Below are 22,540 nucleotides of genomic sequence, written 5' to 3'. Positions count from 1 at the left end.
TGTCTGGTTACTCACATTCTTCTAGATATCTTCCTTTCTGTTCAGCAGAAGAAAGAAATTCATACAGGTTTGAAACAACATGAGGGTGAGTATATGATGACAGAATTTTCATTTTTCGGTGGAGTATCCCTTTAACACATCTTCCTTTGTGTTTGTGGTGAAATGAGTGATTCGTTGCCACGTTATCCTCATTACATATATGACCAAGGGGTACCGCCCTTCGTGTATATAGACTCGTCGTTTATGCCTCCTGGGATGCATCATTGTCGAAAGCCCGCCCCCCCCTTTCCTTCATTCCAAGACACCGCAGAGGTATGTGTTTCAGCTGTGCAGCTGATTGTTTTAATTTTAGTATTACGTAGGGATGGGGAAATGAAGCCTCATGAATCACTGAGGCTTTCTCCTGACTGTTCCGGGAAAAGATTCAAAGCTTCGAGAGTGTCGAGAACAGCGCCATCTGGTGGTTATTTAAAATAAAGCAGCCAGAAGCCTGTGTTAGAAGCTCTGGCAAATGAAGCAACCACAACACACTCTCAGTGTTATGTGTACAAATAAAAGCCTTACATGTTTGTGTTTGATTTGTTCATTAAAAAAAATCATGTTACCATTAAAGTGTGACAATAAAATATAATATAAGCTTATATAATTCAATAAGATTTAATGTAGGCCTTCTCTCTCTCTCTCTCTGACATTGTCTGATAGGATCATCTGTTATTAAATGTGCTTATGACACTTGTTACTGATAGTGCTTATGTAACTGTAGGAATGACAGAAAGGTGATAAAGTTTTTAATTATTTTTATTAAGAAATAAAAGTTGTTTCACAGTGTTGGGGCTGAGTCTATTTCTCCTTTTAGACAGTACTTAGTAGACTTGTTTCTGCATTCTCCACTATTCAAGTGGATCTTCAGCTCTCTGTATGTTTGTCTCTGTAAGTCACCAAAAGTGCAAAGATTTTACAAAAACAAAAAGACACAACAACAACAAAAAATAATAGCCTAAGTAGTGAAAAAAAAAAATTTGGTTATTTAAATGTAATATATTGATTAACTTTCAAAGTACAGCACTCTCCTCACAAACCCATCAACCAGACTGAGGCAACAATGACTCGTTAAATATGATCTGGAGTTCGAGCCTTCTGACACCCAAAGCGAAACGCGCACGTGATTGGACAGAAAGTGAGGCTTCGTTTGTCGTCGATCACGTGACTCTAGTAAACCAATACACACCCCGATACGGGGCTTCACTAGAAATTGTGTCGCTTGTGTGATACGCACATTGAAGCTTCAGTGTCATACGTAACATCACTAGTATTAAGTGATGTTGCATTATTTCTTTATCTGTTTAGTGTAACACTAGGCCATCGAGGCTGTGCGTGTTTTTGGGGTGACCTCCACATTTAGGCAAGTTTTAATGTAGTACCGTTGTAACCTTTTGGGAAGTTTGTTCGTTTGAGTGATCTACAATGCGCTTTAGTGTGGCGTGCCTTTGGGGCTTCCATCGGAGGGGCACTTCCTAATAGAGTCAGAGTACCAGCTGTTGTTGATTGACTCGCTAAAGGACCCATCGTATGACTTCTGTGTGCCTGTGATTACGTGTGTGTGCGCCGCCGATATTAAATCAGGGTGAGTACATTGTCTAACGCTTTCTTTTTAATCTGTAATTGGTTTTAATTAGAGTGTAAATAAATATTTGTGTTTAGGAGTTCTCTCTGCTCACGTTAAAGCAGTGAGCAGTTTGCTATGGAAGCAAATAAGAGACAGAACTATTTGAAATTTAACAGCTACTGAATACTTAGTTTTGAAATATTTTATTTTGAAAAACATTTATCTGAATTTATTTGCTCTGAATTCACCCCTTTGAAATTATTTTACATTTGGAAACCATGTAATGAATTTATTTGTTTCGAATTTACCTCTCAAAACCTGAATTTCGATGAATATTTTTCAATGCTCACAAATTCAGAAAAAAAAAAAAAAAATCAACGTACAGAATTTCAGATAAAATAGATTCAAGTTGATCAAATTTGATTGCTCAAATTCAGATCTCAAATTTCAAGTTAATATTTTTCAAAGAAAACATCAGTCTAATTCGACTGCTCAAATTCAGATCAAAAAATTCAAGTTAAATATTCGCATGGTAACATCCGGGCTACCCAGGATAGGAAAAACAGTTGAGCGCCGATCAGAGCACGACGATCATGCGCGCAGGGTATAGGCCTACAGTAGGTGGCGGTAATACTCCTAAGGAGTGAACGGCCATGAAACGGAAAGAAGAAGAAGAGCACGACCACCTGTCTGTCGTGAACTCTATGGTCGTGAATGATCCAAGCAGTCGATCGGCACGGAGGATGTTGTAAAGATGACTTCCAGAAGTTCCAGGGAAAACGAAGGCGCCCCGGTAAGTTTGCCGTTTATGTACAATCGGACTCAGGGCTCGACAGAACATAAGTATGTTGTTGCTAATTATGTTTGGAACACATAGCTATGGTTTGTGTGACTCGTCTCTCTATGTAGGTAAGTCAGCTAGGCAACGGTACTGCTACATGTATTCGTATTGAACCGAAACGGTACGGGCGTCACGGTTCGGTGCATGAATTTACACGGAGAATACACGGTATAAAAATAAATAAAACTCGCGTGCAAATTAATTAATGTAGTGCGAAACTACTGTTAGATACGCGGGTTCTTTAGGGACGCCTAAGCTGTCTTATCTCTGCCTTTCTCTGAAGCTCTGTGGCTATAATGAACAGACTGTGATGTCAAGATTGCAATGCTGGAATTTGTTATGTGTGTGTGTGTGTGTGTGTGTGTGTGTGTGAGAGAGAGAGAGGGAGGGAGAGAGAGGGAGGGAGAGGCAGGGAGAGGCGCGGGCGCGATCGAACAGTGGAAACATAAAAACATACTGCGTCATTTTGTTCATACAGGACATCATTCAAACTGCAAAGTGTTTACTTATAATTGTGTACACTCGCGATAAAATACAACATTGTGCTTTTGTCAAAATATAAACTCTTGTCAAACTGTAACCTACAACTGTCACCAAACCAAAATCTCTCTCTCTCTCTCTCTCACTCACTCACTCACTCACTCACACACACACACACACACACACACACACACACACACACACACACACACACACACACACACACACACACACACACACACACACACGTCTGGTTCACTATCTTTGTGGGGACTCTCCATAGACTTTTTTATACTGTACAAACTGTATATTCTATCTCCTTACACTAAACCTACCCATCACACACAACTTTCTGCATTTTTACATTTCCCAAAAAAACTCATTCTGTATGATTTATAAGCTTTTGTACCCATGGGGACCTCAATTTAGGTCCCCACGGTGACACGAGTCCCCATGAGTCTGTGTGCATTCAGGTTTAAGTCCCCACCGGTGTAGAAAAACATGTCCACACATGCGCACACACATACTGTTTAAAAGCAAAAAATATTTATCCAACCCCATTTAAAAACAGTCTGTTGGTGCCATCTTTTAGACATTCATCATATTGCATTGGTTTTCATTTCTTGTCCTCAAACAGAGCACAAATCTGTTTATTTTTAAGTTACTCATTCTACATTGAAAGAAAATCAAATGTGTTTTTAATGGTAGTATTATTTTATACAGAAATAAATTATTTATGATTAAGATGAGAATAAAGTTAGTGTTAATTAAAATTTTAAGGAAAACAAATATATTGATCTGAAATGTAGCAAATTAATTTTAAATTCATTCAGGTACAATTACCAAACATATCTCAAGGTCTTTTTGTCTTTTTATTAATTTAATGAATAAACTAATTATATAAAACAATTGTCAATGCACTACAAATAAACTGGGTCTATGCCTTTACTTTATTAATAAAACCTATTTAAAAAATACAAGGCTTAAGACATTTATTTTCCTTTGATGGTACAGCCTGAGACATGCACAATAAAAAAAAAAAATTGCCTTCTGCATTTTTGTTTTGCTTTTTCCTCCATTGTACCGAACTCGTACCGAACCGTGATGTCTGAACCAAACCGTGACTTCTGTGTACCGTTCCACCCCTACAACACGTTATAGCTAGCAAGATAACCTTAGAGCTCAACGGTGGCCGCCCACTTTTTGGCTGAAAGCTACATTAACGTTTATAAAAAGGTTTAAGCCTGGAACCAAGCCAACAGCTCTGAGATGAATCTTGACAATAAAACATTTGATTTGGCGCCGATTTTATTTTTAAACGGCAAAAAAAAAAAAAGATTTCAATGGTAGAAGCTCACAGACAGACTGGGAGCCATTAATGTAGATGGATACGGTTAAAAGAGTCAACACATACAGTATAACGTAACGTTACAGCGGGGTATTTGTGTGAAATAAACAGCATATTACCTATACTGACCATACCTGTAGGCTGGTCAATGATATCCCACATAAAACATTTTTTAAGAGTAGGATAAAGATACATCACGCCAGACTTGGAGTGAATATATTAGCTTTAGGGAATCGGTTGGATAATGGATAAGTCATGGTAATGAATAAGCTAAAGTTGGGGATTCATCCATTGTGTGTGAGTTTTCAGTGATTTACTACTAGCCTACTAAGTTACTAATACACTCTTATCATAGTTCTAAGATAATAACCATTGCTTTAAACATATTGCTGAATATTGAGCCCTGAGACTGCATTTAAATTATTGGGAGAATGTTAGGGTGCAGCTGATTTTTCTGACTTCCATTTTTTTGTTTCTAAGGAACGGCTGCTTGACCACATTTTGGAACGACTCCGCTCTCGTTTAGATCATATTCTTGGACAATTGCCTCTGGATTTGGACTACTTAGAGTTCATTAGCACACAAGAATTTGTGTTTTTAAATGCCATATCCAGTCATGTAGCTGTTTCACAGCCTATTCTAGATGCCTTGACAGAGCTACATAGCCTTGTAAATGTAGAAAAAGAAAAAAGTAAGCAACACTATAAAACTGTGCAATTTGAGCAAGGACCAGTTGGACGACCGAGAATGGTTCTGTCTTTGGAGTACATTTCCAGCCTTTTGGACCTTAATCTGTCCGTCCCATGCATAGCTGCACTTTTGGGGGTGTCAAGACGAACAGTCCATCGACGCATGGCCGAGTCTGATCTCTCAGTTAGGGCACTGTACAGCACTCTGACAGATGAAGAATTGGACCAGTGTGTGATAGACATAAAATCCAGGCAGCCTCATTCTGGATATCGAATGGTGAAAGGACTTCTTCAAGCTCAAGGACTGCGGGTGCAGTATGAACGGGTCAGAGCTTCCATGCACCGTGTTGATACCATCGGAGTCATATCCCGAATTACCAACTTAGGTTGCATTGTTCGAAGAACCTACTCCGTTCCTAGCCCCCAGTCCTTGATGCACATTGATACAAATCATAAACTAATCCGGTAAGTTTTTAAAGTCCTTTTATTGACAGGACAGATTAATTAAAAACAGTAAGATAATATTGTAATGAAATAATTATACTTTTGTATAGGCCTATTCATCATACCATCTTTATTTAATAGTGCTGCTTTCATGCTACTTCTTCATCAAACATGATAACCGTGTTGTTCACACATTCACTTTTGACATACTAAATTACTTTTTGATTGCTTCTAAAAATGACAGTAATAATCTAGGGTTTTAGAAATTGCTGTATTTCATTTTGCAGTTGTTAAAAACATTTTTTAACTTGTTCACAAGTATAAGTTCACAATTCAGATGCTTTTTCAAAAGCTTACCTGTGAAAAAGCAAACAACTAACATTTTCTCTAAGTTATATTTATCTTTTTTGTATGTGTGTTTTCCTACAGCTACAACATTGTCATCTTTGGTGGCATAGATGGCTTTTCACGGAAGGTAAGCACAATATTCAGTGATAAATACACAGTACACGTTTGTCATTCTTATATACATTTGTGTTGTATATAAGTGTACTGCATTGTACTGCAGATTATGTATCTTGGTGCAGCTTCCAACAACCTTGCCACAACATCCCTGGCATTCTTCCAAGAATCTGTGGAGAAGTTTGGTTTCCCTCTTAGGTAAGTATTTTACTTTGGAATGTTTAAGTTTTACAGTCATGCTTGAATGGTTTTAAACCTCTTTGAAATAACCAAAAGTACACTTTTGTGTGGTATTTGCCTAAAACACTGTTTCGATATTTGTATGAATTGGATAAAGATCATGCTGTATTTCTGGAGCCATTTATACAGGTTCTCTTACGAGAGGACTCTTGTGTTCTTACGCTACGGGAAAACCTCCTTTTCTCGAGAATACTGAAGCCAAAAATTATCCATAATTTTGCATTTCTTGTCAGTGCATTGCAGCAGCAAGCAGACCTAGGCGAGCTAGCTTGCGCACCCATTGGCTGCTTTGCAGCAAACTGCAGCAGCCTATAGAGAGCCTAAGTCCCTCCCCTCCGCTTCCGGTTCATGGGACCTTATTTCGGAAAAAATATGTATGGTAGTCAATGGCGAGAGACAACTTATCTTTTTATTCCGTCTGAACTGTGCCCTGAATTACACACATGATGTTTGTCAATTTAAAAGATAATTATGAAAGTCAAGAAAGTCGCAGTTTGTCATAAAACAGAAGAGTAACATTTAGTTTTATGTGAAAATCGCTCAATGAACTACAACTCGCGTCTCGCACTCTGTACATCACCAACATGGCAAGATCCGTTGCTCGTATGTGTGCAGTCTGGTACAAAACACTCAGGCATGACAGCGTAACGGCACGATTATAACGTAAGACTATAGAAAAAATGACAGACGTTAGCTTCAGTAAAGTTAGCTTCATTCATTGAGAGAAAAGGTATGACATCACATGTGCGCCTTTTGGGTTTGTAGTTTTTGTAATTACGTATTTTCACGTCTTATACCTCAACAGTTTTACATCAAACTGCGACTTTCTTGACTTTAAAATGTATCTTTTAAATTGACAAACATCATATGTGTAATTCAGGGCACAATTCAAACGAGATCAAAATATTTGGTGTCTCTCGCCATTGACTACCATACAATATTTTTCCAAAATAAGGTCCCATGGTGGTCGACCGGAAGGGGAGGGACTTAGGCTCTTTATCGACGAGCCGCCAGTGACGTCAGCGCCAGTGAGGGCGATCGCGCCTTAGCACGTCATGTCCTGCTGAAATAGGCGTGGCTTATGGCTATAAATACCGGGCTCGGATAATCTAGCTTATGCAACACTCGTTCCCTCTTTAAGAGAGAACTGAGGTTACGTTAGTAACAGAGACGATTTCAGTTATTTTTGCATGACTGTATAGATCTGTTTTTGTTAAAGCAAAGTCTATATAGATATAATGGGGTACCCTTTATAACTAAGTTAAAAGCATGCATCATGTTCCACATCAATGTTTTGTTGAGATATCTATAAAAAAATAACTCTTGTAAATGTTACTCTGTTTTTAGGGTACGGGCTGATCAGGGCGTGGAAAATGTAGACATTGCACGCCTCATGTTTACAGTCCGTGGCACTGGAAGGGGCAGCTTCATATCCGGCAAGAGTGTTCACAATCAACGGTCAGTCCAAAACTTGCGATAATGCTAGCTGAAAGATACCACCTCACTGCTGCCATGCAAGAACATTATTATTTGCTACAAATACAGTATATCAGCTTGCAGCAGGACTACTATTTGAGGAGTGTGAGCTGAAAGTCCTATCTCCAGTGGAAGCTGCTGTCAGTTAAAGGGTACTGAATAGCAACCTCCTTAGCATGCAAATTCAACAACCTTAAAAAAGTTAGTTTTTTGCTGGGCAATGGGTCTGGAATTACATCTGTATGTCACTTCTGTTTTGATAGTATGCAGTGACATTATATTCCATTACACATTGTTTCTTCTAAACAAATAAAGTAGATAAAGAAAAACACAACTATGCATTGAACAATCTGATGAATTTTCCCTGTACATTAAGTTTAAAGGTTCCTATTGAACTTCACTGTTTTCCAGAATCGAGAGGCTTTGGAGAGACCTGTGGGTAGCTGTCACAAACATCTACTATGATGTTCTCCACTACCTTGAAGAAGAGGGCTTCCTCAACATCGCCAATGCTACACACCTCCTCTGTTGCCATTATGTGTTCCTGCCACGGCTGCAAGATTCCCTGGACACTTTCCGCAGTGGCTGGGACAATCATCCAATAAGAACAGAAGGCCATATGACCCCTAATCAGCTGTGGGAGCTGGGCCGAATCCATCACCCAATTCAAGGCCCAGAAAATTTGGAGGTATGTACCAAATGTACAACTTGAATACTTTCAATAGTATAAATCCCTACATTTGTGCTTGCAAACATTAGTTATGAAGATATTGCATGTATGTCAATACTCCCTTACCAAAGGCTGGCCTTAAAGGAATACTTCACTGATCAGCATTAAGCTTTGTATCTGTAGTATGCCGGTAGTATTTTCGAACGAAAGTGCATCGGTCCCTCATATCCCACTGCGATGAGAAATCTCTGTTTTGTGTGTGGGAAAAATGCCTCCCTCCGATGATGCGAAAAAAAGAAATGGATATGAGGGAATGACGCACGTTCGTTTGAAAATACTACCGAGATACTACGGATACAAAGCCTAACGCTAATCGGTGAAGTATTCCTTTAAGTTAATAAATATTTAGCAAAGTGGTTTACAAAAGTGTAGGTTACAATAAGTGCCATAAAGCCATTAGGATAAATAATACTGCAAACAAGTAAGATTTTTCTATTTTGCTTTGATAGGGTATGGATATTCCTCACATTGAGTGGGAAAACAGTGGACTTACTGCTGATGGCTACTCAAGTGTCATCGTCCCAGACACAGAAAGCCCACTGACTGATGGACAAATGGCAGCTTTAAGAGAGGTTGTTGACCCAAGAGCTGTATCCCAGTCCTTTGGCTGTGATATCTATGTTGCTGCTGTTCAATTTTGTGAGCATGTTCTATCTGAAAACTGAAAGACACACACATGCCCCCCTTGTTTCTGTTCTGTTTGAAACTTTTTTTCCATAGTGTGTCAGATCAGGGCAAGCTAACTACCAACATTTACAAGACATAAATACATTTTAGGCATTTCTTGTAATTGTTTTAGTTTTATGAACGGGCCTTTATACTGTACAGATGTGAACAACTTAATTAAAATGGCAATAAAACCCCTTTGTAAGACTGGCAGCAGCTGCTAATGTGTCCATTTGAGCAAACGCCCCACAAATTAATCATTACATGAGTTGTAGTGACCTACCATATATGACTCTTATTCAATTGACAAGTCATCACTTTGACAGACATCCATTGCCAAATGTGCTATTTACCACTGAAGATCAAAACTGACCCTGCATCACAATATACACATTTTCCTTGAATAACTGGAGGATTACACATGCACTATTTTCATATTTAGGATGTTATGAAGTTAATCAGACTGCAAACTGTTGCAAAGTTGCAGTCAAATAACCCTTAAAAGCACAGATGGGTGTTAAGATGATCAGTGTCATGTCTTTAGAAGTTATTTGGTACCACAGATTGGAAAAGCATGTTTGCAAAAGCAACAAAGGTTATAGTGGATTTGTTCTAGGCATTGAACATTCACTCTGGAGACAGATGCATTTCTGCATAAGATGTTAAGCACAGTTATATAAAACAGGCAGCATATGAGTTAATCTATGAGATTCCATCATTGTAATCTGAAATGATGAATGTCAATCACTGATGAATTATGTAATGAAAACACTGACAGATCTGTCATGAACACAATGATACATTTATTATAAGAACCTCACAGACAAATACTGATGAAGCAATCTGAGAAAAGCAGCGGCAGCAAAATATACTTCATCCAAATATTTCTGTGCTTAACTGCATTTGTAGGTAACTAAAATAACTTAACTTTCCTTAAAACTTTTTTTTTAAAAGGACATTAACTTTGAAGTTGCTACATTGCCATTGCTAGCAGGTTGCATGCCATTTAATATAATTGTCCATCAAAAAACATAATGGACTTTGTATTCGTAATTTGGCATATTAATATGCAAACATTTAACATTAACGTTATTCAGTAACAGTAACATTATTCACCACTGCTTTGTCCCTACACAAGACCAAATCCTGTTTGACAAGTGCCAATACAAGCCAGAATGTCATTTTTAAAGGATGCATAGTCCTTGTAATGTCCTGGGATTCGCAGGGTCTCAAAACAGGTGGAGGCTGTTGGGAAGCTGCCTTTAACCACCTCAATGGATAGGTTATTCCTTGGCATAATCTCCCACCCTGTCCAGAATTTCAACAGGTCAGTCAATTCATCAGGTGATGCTGTGGATTAAACAAAATGGATCAAATGATAGGTTGCTACAAATAATGGTTAATAATTTAGAAAATTTAAATAATGTTTAGTATCCAATAAATGTATCATAGTAGCTCTGTTATGTAACAAATAAAGCAGTTTCTTGAACAGAAATACCATAACACCATATACCCTGGTGAAATGTCAAAAAGGTATGAAAAAACACTGTTAATAAAGCTGTGTGTGAAGAGTGTGCGGTTATCTACTCTTCCTGTCCTATATACAGGTGTGCAAAGATGGTCTTAATAACCTTAATAATGAATTGAACAATTTCTATAACTAACTGTTTAAAAAGTAACCTGCCACTTATAAATAAAAACTTTGGGTGACTAACTTATTTTAATAACACGTTGGCAAGATTTCGAACTCTGTACACATACCATTTTCAATGAAGTGGCGAAGATAACCTGATATGCGGCATTTTGTGTCAAGTGAATAATCGTCGTCGTCGTCATCATCATCTTCTTCATGAGGCCAGGTGATGTGCTGCATGATTATCTACATTGACAATAAAAAAAACATGAATTTAATAATCTTACCACTTTATCATGGATTCTATCTATATAATATACACACAAATAATATCGAATTGTAAAAAGTTACCGCAGGGTTACAATCCACTGCTCTCTCCTGTGGAAAAAGCTGGGCCACTGTGTCAGGTCGTTTGGTCAGCAATGTCCAAATTGGTGTCTCTTTAAGACCACGCCTGAATTGTTTGATTTGTCGTGTGACACGTCCAATTACCTGTTAATGACATTACCGGACAGAAGATGATTTTATTATTATCCCAAAGCAAGTTCTGAGGATGACTTTTGCCAATATGTGACAGTTTCTTTAAATTTTACACACAGCATGGATCAACATCTTCTCAAAAAGCCATCTTCGGTTATTTCCATTAAGGCCAGGGAGATCCCAAGCGAAGGCCAACTCCTGGACACTTGTTTTGTCCTTGTCTGAGAGTTCAGATTCCCCTTCAAGCTTTAAGACAGAGAGGGAAGCAAAAGGCGAGGCAAGTTTATCTATATAGCACTATTTAAATTGTTTTGCATACAACATTAAAAAGCAGTTTAAATTGTAAAAACATTCATTAAGTAGAATGTAAAAAAAAGCTAAAATAGCACAGTCTTCACCACCTCAGCCATTTTTCCATAAAATATTAGAGCCCACTGAAAAAACAAATTGGCCAAGGGGGTGGAGACTTTCTTTCTTGATTGTATATAACAGGGAAGAAATAATGAGGTTCGATAAAAAACATACAAGCCTGATTGTTTCACGGATGTCTAGGTCTGGACAGTCCTCTGGTGTTACTGTTGCAGTTTCCGGGCTTCCTCCAAACAGGACATGCACAACAGCAGGGCTAAGCCCTGACAGGCATGGTCCTCCATGAACAAAGGAGTGCCCCACCATTCTGCCTGCCATGGCGAACATGTCACTTTCCACGAGAAACTGAGAGGCTGAGGGGACTAAATGGCCTGGCTGTCCATCAAAGAGATGTGTAACAGCAGTGTTTGCTGTTTAAGAAATTTACAAATTTAGACAAAAGAAAATTCCAAATACTACATACTCTGCATAGTAGGCATTATAGTACATATTCTATAAACTTTAAGTATCAGGTTACAGCAAAAAAAAAAAAAAAGATATAAAAACATAACAGAATTACAATATGTTTAAAAGAAAAAAATGTTTAAACAAGACTTTAATAACATGATATTTGCTAATGACAAGTCAGCTTACACATAGCTACAGTAGTCAACATACCAAAGTTGAAGCAAAACCCAGATTTTAGCTTGTTCATGCAAGTTGAGAGGAAAAAGCGACTCACACCCTCTCCAATGGCTGCATCACCTGTAACACAATGGAGGGTTTGATAAAGTAAAAGGGAAAATCAATACTTAAGGTAGGCTTTAACTACTTTGACATGAAATTGAAGCTACCTTCAAGTCTGCAATTCAAGGGTCGTGCCCATTCCACATTCGGCTTCTTATAGAAGCAGATGAGCGCAGCATCTTGTTCAGCAGGGCTCTTTCTAATATCCATGCTGAGAAGTAAGGGATTCTGCCTTTCATGATGGCTAAGAATAGAATCCCGAAACAGAGACATGGCCTTGGTAGGGTCTTGTACCGTGAGCCACTCTAGTAAGAGATAAAATGAAAATGTTACCAATAAAATTACTTTGGATATGTAACTTAAGGAAAGAGTATTTCTGCAATTACATATTCTAAAAATCAGACATTAAATTTACTTGTAATAAATAGAAACTACTAAAAGCAGTACAATACCGTAATAATGTTTCACATGGTCAAATATGATGTAGGTTATGCCATGTGGCATGCCACTTTTGACTGCATTGCATCACCACAGTTTACCCTCCATAACATTATTGTCCTGCTGCTAAACCTGAATAGGACCTACCATCTGTAACTTTTTCACTACTGGACGGTCCAGGCATTGCTGCTTGCTCTTCAACAGTACTCCTATCCAACACCTCATACATTCCATCACTGCCCACATTCACAACACAATGTCAAACACTATAATTATATTTGTGAAACTGCTTCATGGTTTATATCTGATGGTGAGTGAAACAAGTACATACAAATAAAACTGAATTACAGTATATGTGCAGTATAATGTACCTTTCACCACACGAAGCGGCATGTGCTTCAATAAAGTCAGCGGTAAACATTTCCATGCAGATGGGACAGGGCTCCTGAGCTGGTGCTGAGAAAATGGAGTTAGCAAAGATCATCAAAAATTTGACTTCAGCAAGAACCAATAAATTTAGTCATAGCTTTCTATGTTTCAACAAAACCATTTGCCCTTATCAAAAATAGTGATTTTAGGCCATCCATATTGAATGTCAAATCTATTGAAAATGCTACATTTATTTTTTACATTGTCTCTCACCTTGCTCACTGTTATCCTCCACATTATCCAGGTTGTCTTCATCATTGTCAACATCAATGATGTTGCAAGACTTCAAGTGTTCCATCAGGAGCTGCAGTGGAATGGCTGCTCCACACTTTTGGCACATTGCCTTGGGCATGTCACTGAATATTTCATTACTTAGTTGCAAAGGAGTAGTGTTAAGTTCGTCTTGAATTGGAGCTATGTAAAGAGGAGATTTACCCCCCTGGCTTGCAGCCTTTACGATCTTGCCTGTGTATCCAGTATGATCAGGTGCCACCAGGGAGAGCTTTCGGGAACCCCATCCTCCTATAGAAAACATGAACATGGAAAAAAATAAAAAAAATGCTTTACATATGATATAAACTGTTTACACACACAAAAAGTTGTGCATACCTGCTGCTTTGTAAATCATCCAGCCTCCAGTTACAGCCTCCAATTGAGGAAAGACACCTTTGAGTGTCTCACATAACTGTAAGCAAAGCAGATACACAGAACATTAATAATATGCATGTATCCTTAGAAAGGATGCTGAACTGTTGAAATGAAGGATGATTGTACTAGAACATCAGTCTTGATTAGATGCATTTTAGCTTATTAGAAATCAGAATTAAAACCTGTGCCAAAGGATTATAATTTTCAAATACATTAATGCAGACTATGTTAAAGGTATCATTTACCCAAAAGTTTAAATTCAGTCATTATGGAAGTTGTTATCTGACCATTATAAACTCGATGACTACTACTTCATACAATTTACAGTAGTTTGCATAACTACTAAGAAGCTTTCTTCCAAACAGATTTCTTTCCAAATGAGAAAAGGATGTCAGTCAACTTGCCTGGTAAAATAAAGGTTAATAATAATAAAAAAATGGTTGCCAGTCCTGGTTGCCACATCTCAAAAAGGAATCGGGTAGGACTAATTAACAGAATTCTTCATGGTCATAGTATAACTAGCACAAATATACATCTATGGAATCTGCTTACCTCATCATGTGTTGTGCTCTCATCTAAATAAACAGTCCTGCGGCCCAGTCCTGCCTGCAAGTGGACTAGTTGGTCTTGTTCTTTTGGGGTTTTTTCATATTGTTTTGGCAAAAGGTGGAAAGCAACTTCTACTGGTTTAGGCCTTTTAGCAGGAACAAGATTCACTGCCGGAAAACGCCTCTTCCCTTTTCCCTTAGTGAACATACCTGGAAACGACCTGTAGGAGATAGCACAGTCTGTTAAAACTTAATACTATCAAACCATGAGTTTTTATAAGATTGAATTAATCCAGAGAATATAATGCTGAACCTTGTCAATTCCATCTGAATAGAAGGTCTTGGTGGCTGATTGCCTGACCTCTCATTTTGGCCAATTTGCCTCTGTTCCATCTGAATAGAAGGTCTTGGCGGCTGAATGCCTGACCTCTCATTTTGGCCTATTTGCCTCCGTTCCCTGCAGTATAGTAACCAAAAATAATCATTAATCACAGATTAGAAAAATATCCATGTGAACAGATTTAAAAATGTATTTTAAACACAACCTTATATCCTGACTGCTGCAAGGAACATCACTACTGGCTGCACCTCCTCCCCTTTCAGATTCGGTCAATAAGGACATTAAGTGCCTGGCTGATCGTAACAGCTCAGCATGACTAGTACCCTGTCAACACAAATATCATACAGAAAATACAAAATAACAATCACAAGAGAGAAAAAAGTTTTAAACACACTGACCATACAACTGATGTTAAAGCTAAAGTGTAATCTGCATAGACAGCTGTTTATATCACACAAATACCCCGCTGTAACGTTACGTTATACTGTATGTGTTGACTCTTTTAACCGTATCCATCTACATTAATGGCTCCCAGTCTGTCTGTGAGCTTCTACCATTGAAATCTTTTTTTTTTTTTGCCGTTTAAAAATAAAATCGGCGCCAAATCAAATGTTTTATTGTCAAGATTCATCTCAGAGCTGTTGGCTTGGTTCCAGGCTTAAACCTTTTTATAAACGTTAATGTAGCTTTCAGCCAAAAAGTGGGCGGCCACCGTTGAGCTCTAAGGTTATCTTGCTAGCTATAACGTGTTGTAGGGGTGGAACGGTACACAGAAGTCACGGTTTGGTTCAGACATCACGGTTCGGTACGAGTTCGGTACAATGGAGGAAAAAGCAAAACAAAAATGCAGAAGGCAATTTTTTTTTTTTATTGTGCATGTCTCAGGCTGTACCATCAAAGGAAAATAAATGTCTTAAGCCTTGTATTTTTTAAATAGGTTTTATTAATAAAGTAAAGGCATAGACCCAGTTTATTTGTAGTGCATTGACAATTGTTTTATATAATTAGTTTATTCATTAAATTAATAAAAAGACAAAAAGACCTTGAGATATGTTTGGTAATTGTACCTGAATGAATTTAAAATTAATTTGCTACATTTCAGATCAATATATTTGTTTTCCTTAAAATTTTAATTAACACTAACTTTATTCTCATCTTAATCATAAATAATTTATTTCTGTATAAAATAATACTACCATTAAAAACACATTTGATTTTCTTTCAATGTAGAATGAGTAACTTAAAAATAAACAGATTTGTGCTCTGTTTGAGGACAAGAAATGAAAACCAATGCAATATGATGAATGTCTAAAAGATGGCACCAACAGACTGTTTTTAAATGGGGTTGGATAAATATTTTTTGCTTTTAAACAGTATGTGTGTGCGCATGTGTGGACATGTTTTTCTACACCGGTGGGGACTTAAACCTGAATGCACACAGACTCATGGGGACTCGTGTCACCGTGGGGACCTAAATTGAGGTCCCCATGGGTACAAAAGCTTATAAATCATACAGAATGAGTTTTTTTGGGAAATGTAAAAATGCAGAAAGTTGTGTGTGATGGGTAGGTTTAGTGTAAGGAGATAGAATATACAGTTTGTACAGTATAAAAAAGTCTATGGAGAGTCCCCACAAAGATAGTGAACCAGACGTGTGTGTGTGTGTGTGTGTGTGTGTGTGTGTGTGTGTGTGTGTGTGTGTGTGTGTGTGTGTGTGTGTGTGTGTGTGTGTGTGTGTGTGTGTGTGTGTGTGTGTGTGAGTGAGTGAGTGAGTGAGAGAGAGATTTTGGTTTGGTGACAGTTGTAGGTTACAGTTTGACAAGAGTTTATATTTTGACAAAAGCACAATGTTGTATTTTATCGCGAGTGTACACAATTATAAGTAAACACTTTGCAGTTTGAATGATGTCCTGTATGAACAAAATGACGCAGTATGTTTTTATGTTTCCACTGTTCGATCGCGCCCGCGCCTCTCCCTGCCTCTCCCTCCCTCTCTCTCCCTCCCTCCCTCTCTCTCTCTCACACACACACACACACACACACACACATAACAAATTCCAGCATTGCAATCTTGACATCACAGTCTGTTCATTATAGCCACAGAGCTTCAGAGAAAGGCAGAGATAAGACAGCTTAGGCGTCCCTAAAGAACCCGCGTATCTAACAGTAGTTTCGCACTACATTAATTAATTTGCACGCGAGTTTTATTTATTTTTATACCGTGTATTCTCCGTGTAAATTCATGCACCGAACCGTGACGCCCGTACCGTTTCGGTTCAATACGAATACATGTAGCAGTACCGTTGCCTAGCTGACTTACCTACATAGAGAGACGAGTCACACAAACCATAGCTATGTGTTCCAAACATAATTAGCAACAACATACTTATGTTCTGTCGAGCCCTGAGTCCGATTGTACATAAACGGCAAACTTACCGGGGCGCCTTCGTTTTCCCTGGAACTTCTGGAAGTCATCTTTACAACATCCTCCGTGCCGATCGACTGCTTGGATCATTCACGACCATAGAGTTCACGACAGACAGGTGGTCGTGCTCTTCTTCTTCTTTCCGTTTCATGGCCGTTCACTCCTTAGGAGTATTACCGCCACCTACTGTAGGCCTATACCCTACGCGCATGATCGTCGTGCTCTGATCGGCGCTCAACTGTTTTTCCTATCCTGGGTAGCCCGGATGTTACCATGCGAATATTTAACTTGAATTTTTTTATCTGAATTTGAGCAGTCGAATTAGACTGATGTTTTCTTTGAAAAATATTAACTTGAAATTTGAGATCTGAATTTGAGCAATCAAATTTGATCAACTTGAATCTATTTTATCTGAAATTCTGTACGTTGATTTTTTTTTTTTTTATCTGAATTTGTGAGCATTGAAAAATATTCATCGAAATTCAGGTTTTGAGAGGTAAATTCGAAACAAATAAATTCATTACATGGTTTCCAAATGTAAAATAATTTCAAAGGGGTGAATTCAGAGCAAATAAATTCAGATAAATGTTTTTCAAAATAAAATATTTCAAAACTAAGTATTCAGTAGCTGTTAAATTTCAAATAGTTCTGTCTCTTATTTGCTTCCATAGTTTGCTTTAATTTGATTTAATTTGGACTCTGTGCATGCTCTTTGAGACCGTGACCATAGACCTGCATTATATGACTGACAGACAAGAACGGTTTGACCTAAAAATATCAAAATTGAAACTACTGCGGAAAAAAAGACACCTACATCTTGGATGCCCTTGAGGTAAGCTAAAACATACCAAAAATTAATTTCAAAGTGAACTATCCCTTTAACAACTTGCTGTCAGCAATTCTCACTCTTTGAGCCGCGTCTGCTGCTTTGGGGAATCAGAACTTTCTGATTACTACTGTGATCCCATCTCATCTGCTGCTCAGGCGATCTGTTTTAGGTTCGAGTGGGCCTAAATGTTATTGTTTTTGGTTTCATGATTTGGTTTGTTTTTTTTATTTAATTTTTTTATGTATTTGGTTGGTCCTGTCACCAGTCGGCATGATCGTCACTGTCTTGGGACTGTGATTTAGTCCATGGATTGATCGCCGCTAAATGGTCCCGGTCATCTGTGTAGTTTATGACCGATGGTGTGACTTTTGTGATGTGACCACGTTGTCATGAATGTGTATTGTATAAAATTATAATTTTTTTGGTTTTGTCTCGGTTCCAGTTGATGATCGGTTAGCTTATAAATTGATTCTGTCTTTGTTGTTTGGTTGATTTTTGTCTGGTTTTTTTTTTTTCTGTATTCCGCAGGAGCTGAGTGTCCCTGGAAGCAGGCTGCTGGTTGTAGCTGCACGGGCTTCACTTTAATTTGGGGGTTATTAGTGTTGTGTTATTTTTGATCACTATTTGTAGTGGAGTGTGATTTTCAAATTGTGTTTTCTTTGCCATATGCAGCTATAGCTAGCCTGCCTTTCGAGGGCCTCAGTCCCTACAGTGATCTACATTCCTTATCTTTTTTTTTTCTGTTTTTTTTTTTTTTTTACGGATCGAGACAATTTATTGTGAGTTATTATTTTTGTTTAATTATTTTCTTTAATAAAAATTGCTTGTTTAAACGTGAACTCACGCCTCCTGCCTCTCCTGAGCAAACGGACTTGTGTCCTGTTTATTGAATTATTTCCCCGGTAATTCGGGGTGGCGTAGTCACTATTAGACGAGCCACGTTTTGCTACATGTTCAACAGAACAAAGACATTTACAGGTTTGGAACAACCCCAGGATCAGTACATGGGTGAACTATCCCTAAAGACAAGAACGACTAACTAGAAATAGACACAAAAAGTGTGTAAGAAAAAGCGTGTAAGAGTGTATAAATAAAGAAATGTACTTTTTTTTGTGTGGTGTGTGTGTGTGTGTGTGCATAAGTATGTTAATGACTCAATATACAACAATGTATTCTCAAATAATTCTCATTGTGTTCTCAAAAAAAGTGCACATGAAGCAGCTTGATTTTGAGATGCTGGATCTTTGCATTCAGACATGTCCATCCAAGTTCATTAGGATTTTCTTGATAAACTCGAAGGTGTACTTCGAGTACTCACGCAGTCTCAAAACCTTAATGCCCTCGATCACAACTCCTATGTCTTCTGCACAATCTCCACTTTGGATTCTGTAAATCCCCATGCATGTGTTTGGGATTTCATTTTCTGCATCCTCAGTGGCCTGGACAAAACAAAAAAAACACTTTGGTTAAGCCCAGGTAAATTTGACCCTTTATATTTTAAAAGTAATCAGCAAATTGCATTGCTACTTTTCAGTCTGAAACTTAACATCTTCCTTAACTTCTTGGACTGTTTAATTTGGCATGCACAACATTGATAGAATATCAATAATACGCTTTAAAATATGGTTCCATAATGCATTAACTAAAAAATGTCAATACATTTGTTATAAGATTTATTCATCTTTGTTAATGATAGTTAACAATCCAACTGCTCATTGTTAGTTCACATTACTATTACATTGTTGGCTGCCATTTTCTTCCATTCTATGGACATACACATCTGAAAACTTCTACAAATTCTATTGTGTTCAGATGAACAATGAAAGGCTTACACATGGAATGAAAAAAGGCACACACATGGGTGAATAAATGAGTTTTCATTTTGGGTGGACTATTCACTTAAAGGTAGGGTAGGTAATCCTGTTCAGAAACACTTTTTTTTATACTGGGTGAAATGGTCCTTCCATCCTGATAGTAGTCAATACATTATGTGTTCAGAAAAAGGAATGAAAAAAATCAGACCTCTGTAGCAGCTGCAGGACAGTAAAAACTCTGACCAATCACTGCCATTCGGTGCAAATGTAAAGAACCAATCAGATGCCTTCATGTCTCGTGCCCGCCCCGAGCCCCACTGCGCGCGCTGCCCTGCGTGCACTCATCACATGTCACCGTTCCCGGAAATATTCAGCTCAAAGCACCTGCATATGCAGTCAGCGAAGGCAAACAAGGCAAAAACTACTTCCTCGGACCCTGCCCGCACTCTTGAACGACCTCCTCTGCTTCGCCCTCAACCCCGGACCTGTCCTCGAACTGACGATGCGGTACTTTTCTCCGGACTCGGAGTGTACGTTAGTCTTCATTAGAGTCAACAATGTTTTCATCATGGAAACTCTTACATGCAAAACACCGTATATGTTATGAATCTTACACGAAATTCATCTTCATCACAGTGTAACTGATGGTAATGGAAAAACATGTATCAATGCAACCTGTTTTTAGTTTTGCCTTATAAATATAGCTCGTTACCGAATGAAACTTTACCATTATCGATATGTTAGCTTGATAGTGAGTACTAAAAGAAATCTTATTTGTTTATATTCATAGTGATAAAGTTAGGTATTTTATTACATGTGATTCTGACATGATGTCACTGTATGTACTGCGCTCCTTCCTCTCCACTCGTCTCAGGTAATAAATGCGTCTTGTTCCAGCCTGAGCGTTTGGCGTCGCGCGTTCATGTGTTTTGGGGGCGTGGCTTTGGAAGGAGCTCAGAAGGGAGGGGGTGGAGTGAATGGAAATAATGAGCTGTGTTTATTGCAGATTAAAAGGTCTACAGTCACTCGATTTTTAAATTTTCTTTTTCAGAGTACTTACATTTTAATTATGTATTGGTATATAAAGACAGTTTAAACAAATTTGGAATGTTTTTTTTTTAGAAAAATGATTACCTACCCTACCTTTAAAGCCCTGATTTTACATATACCAGACATGACATTTATTGTATTATCTGAATGTATCGAGGTAACTACATAAATACCTTCCACTTTTGCCAGCAGAACACGACCTATGAGAGACAAGTCCCTCTGTTAATCCAAATCCTGATCATTTTTAGTAATAACCATATCCAAATAAGTTGGAGCATCCTTTACAGGAATATTACAAATTGTTCTGGCATGGCAACTTTTTAAAGCAAACAGTTCACATTTTTGTAAATTAAGGCAGAGACCTGAGGCACTGGAAAAAAATTCAATAAACTTGACAGCTGACTGAATTTGATCAACAGTTTTCAAGAAAAGAGCTGTGTCATCAGCCAACTGACTTATCAGGACACTTCTCTCTTCAACTTGAATTACTTTTATCTTGCATGATTTGATGAAGTGACAAAACGCCTGAGCAACAATGAGAAAGAGATAAACAAAAAATGGGCAAATGGGTTTGGAAGTTTTTTTGCATTTCCTAATTCGGGGAACAGACACAGTCTCTATATGATGATATCTAGGTGAAAGAGTGTACCTTGTATAAGTACCTTGTATTTAATTATATTTATAGAATCTTAGAAATATGTAAATTAAATGAATGTAGTGTCGATACATATACTTATGAATATATGTATGTGTACGTCATTGTATATTACCTGACAAAAGTTAATGTGACTAAATGAACAAGCAATATCAGTTGACCCATCAATTTTGGGATGGTCAGATCTTGATCAACGAAAATCCCATTGTATTTGATACAAACCTAACTAGACTAAAACAAATTAAAAAGTCGTAACTGAAACTATTTTCATAGTATTTTATTTTCTCCATAGGGAAATTTATTTTTTACAAATACAAAAACTTTTTTACATACAAACAGATTGTAAGCAGACCAACTGTAACTATCCAATCTTTTGAATCATTTGTCTCCATTTGTTAATGCCACTAATTTGTAATATGTAAAATTTATTATTTTAAAGAAATGGGAGTTCTAGCGCAAGTTCTACCGGGAAGACTCTAATATCACGTCATTCATTAACCACAGATCTAGCCAATCACCACCCGACATTTGGAGTATTTAAGCCCGGTTAACACCCATTACTACGTTCGCAGAATCTGACGCCGACGTTCACCCCCATCCTCCCCACCACCACCAGGTCGATCCCTGTCCATCCATCGGGGGTAGGCTCCACCCCTGCCTTCATCTTCAGGCAGGAACTGCAGAGGCTACATGGCTACATTTGTTCGTAGCTTAAATGGTGCCATAACTGAGCACCCTCAAATTAGACTTGACAGTCCTGGGCTAGTTTTGAAAGATGGAGTTCATTTAACACCTAGGTGAAATTATATGTGTTTAAGTACTGAAGCTAACTGCCTTAAAGACCACATCCAAATGCAGTGAACTGCTTACAGTTGGCAGTATCAACTGCTTTTGAATTTGGCCTTTAGGGCCCATGTTGTTATGCCTAAATACAGTATAGCTCTGACCATCATGATTAACCTTTAGCCATTACACTGTTACCACCTCTTCTCTTCCTCATCCCTACCTTTTATCCCCCCACCACCATCCCCTTCCATCCCATGCATTCTGCAGCTCTAAAAAATGCTGGGTTGTTTCTGTAAACAAATTGTTGGGTTGATTGTTCTGGGTCAAAATGTTGGGTTGTTTGGGGTACACTGAAAAAATTAATTAAACATTATTAATTAAAGGATTA

The 22,540-nt window shown here is 38.0% G+C and overlaps 3 protein-coding genes across 3 annotated transcripts; 1 reads left to right on the top strand and 2 right to left on the bottom strand.

The window, feature by feature from the left end:
- The first annotated feature begins 1,770 nt into the window (after positions 1-1,770).
- Positions 1,771-9,195, top strand: LOC309473799 (uncharacterized protein). The gene is made up of 7 exons (XM_082135962.1): positions 1,771-2,399; positions 4,756-5,429; positions 5,838-5,883; positions 5,977-6,068; positions 7,458-7,568; positions 7,998-8,274; positions 8,766-9,195. The coding sequence occupies exons 1-7, from the start codon at positions 2,361-2,363 to the stop codon at positions 8,979-8,981; spliced, it is 1,455 nt and encodes a 484-aa protein (XP_081992088.1). The 5' UTR covers positions 1,771-2,360; the 3' UTR covers positions 8,982-9,195.
- Positions 9,196-9,765: 570 nt separating this feature from the next.
- Positions 9,766-11,273, bottom strand: LOC309502706 (uncharacterized protein). The gene is made up of 4 exons (XM_082175199.1): positions 11,213-11,273; positions 10,967-11,107; positions 10,744-10,861; positions 9,766-10,332 (listed from the first exon to the last, which is right to left on the bottom strand). Exons 1-4 carry the CDS (start codon positions 11,225-11,227, stop codon positions 10,112-10,114), a joined length of 495 nt encoding a protein of 164 aa, XP_082031325.1. The 5' UTR covers positions 11,228-11,273; the 3' UTR covers positions 9,766-10,111.
- On the bottom strand, positions 11,232-17,205 carry LOC309494093 (uncharacterized protein; the record flags this gene model as incomplete). The annotated part of the gene is made up of 13 exons (XM_082163303.1): positions 17,030-17,205; positions 14,799-14,917; positions 14,567-14,710; positions 14,258-14,474; positions 13,667-13,742; positions 13,271-13,579; positions 13,000-13,084; positions 12,776-12,864; positions 12,298-12,495; positions 12,122-12,208; positions 11,621-11,874; positions 11,288-11,341; positions 11,232-11,243 (listed from the first exon to the last, which is right to left on the bottom strand). The coding sequence occupies exons 1-13, from the start codon at positions 17,066-17,068 to the stop codon at positions 11,232-11,234; spliced, it is 1,683 nt and encodes a 560-aa protein (XP_082019429.1). The 5' UTR covers positions 17,069-17,205.
- Positions 17,206-22,540: the final 5,335 nt, after the last annotated feature.

This window comes from Leuciscus leuciscus, assembly GCF_965113295.1.
Source record: "Leuciscus leuciscus genome assembly, chromosome: 1".
In the NCBI taxonomy this organism is placed as follows: Eukaryota; Metazoa; Chordata; class Actinopteri; order Cypriniformes; family Leuciscidae; genus Leuciscus; species Leuciscus leuciscus.
The sequence above is the reverse complement of the archived record's forward strand: the minus strand, read 5'-3'. Positions and strand labels throughout refer to the sequence as shown.

What these genes read in the sequence shown, in the direction of transcription:
- LOC309473799 (XM_082135962.1), top strand. Translation starts at nt 2,361, where the DNA reads ATGACTTCCAGAAGTTCCAGGGAAAACGAAGGCGCCCCG. An exon ending in ACAAATCATAAACTAATCCG is followed by an intron (nt 5,430 to 5,837) that starts GTAAGTTTTTAA and finishes GTTTTCCTACAG; the next exon opens with CTACAACATTGTCATCTTTG. An exon ending in AAGTTTGGTTTCCCTCTTAG is followed by an intron (nt 6,069 to 7,457) that starts GTAAGTATTTTA and finishes CTCTGTTTTTAG; the next exon opens with GGTACGGGCTGATCAGGGCG.
- LOC309502706 (XM_082175199.1), bottom strand. An exon ending in CAGTGGATTGTAACCCTGCG is followed by an intron (nt 10,862 to 10,966) that starts GTAACTTTTTAC and finishes TTGTCAATGTAG; the next exon opens with ATAATCATGCAGCACATCAC. An exon ending in TCGCCACTTCATTGAAAATG is followed by an intron (nt 10,333 to 10,743) that starts GTATGTGTACAG and finishes TTTAATCCACAG; the next exon opens with CATCACCTGATGAATTGACT.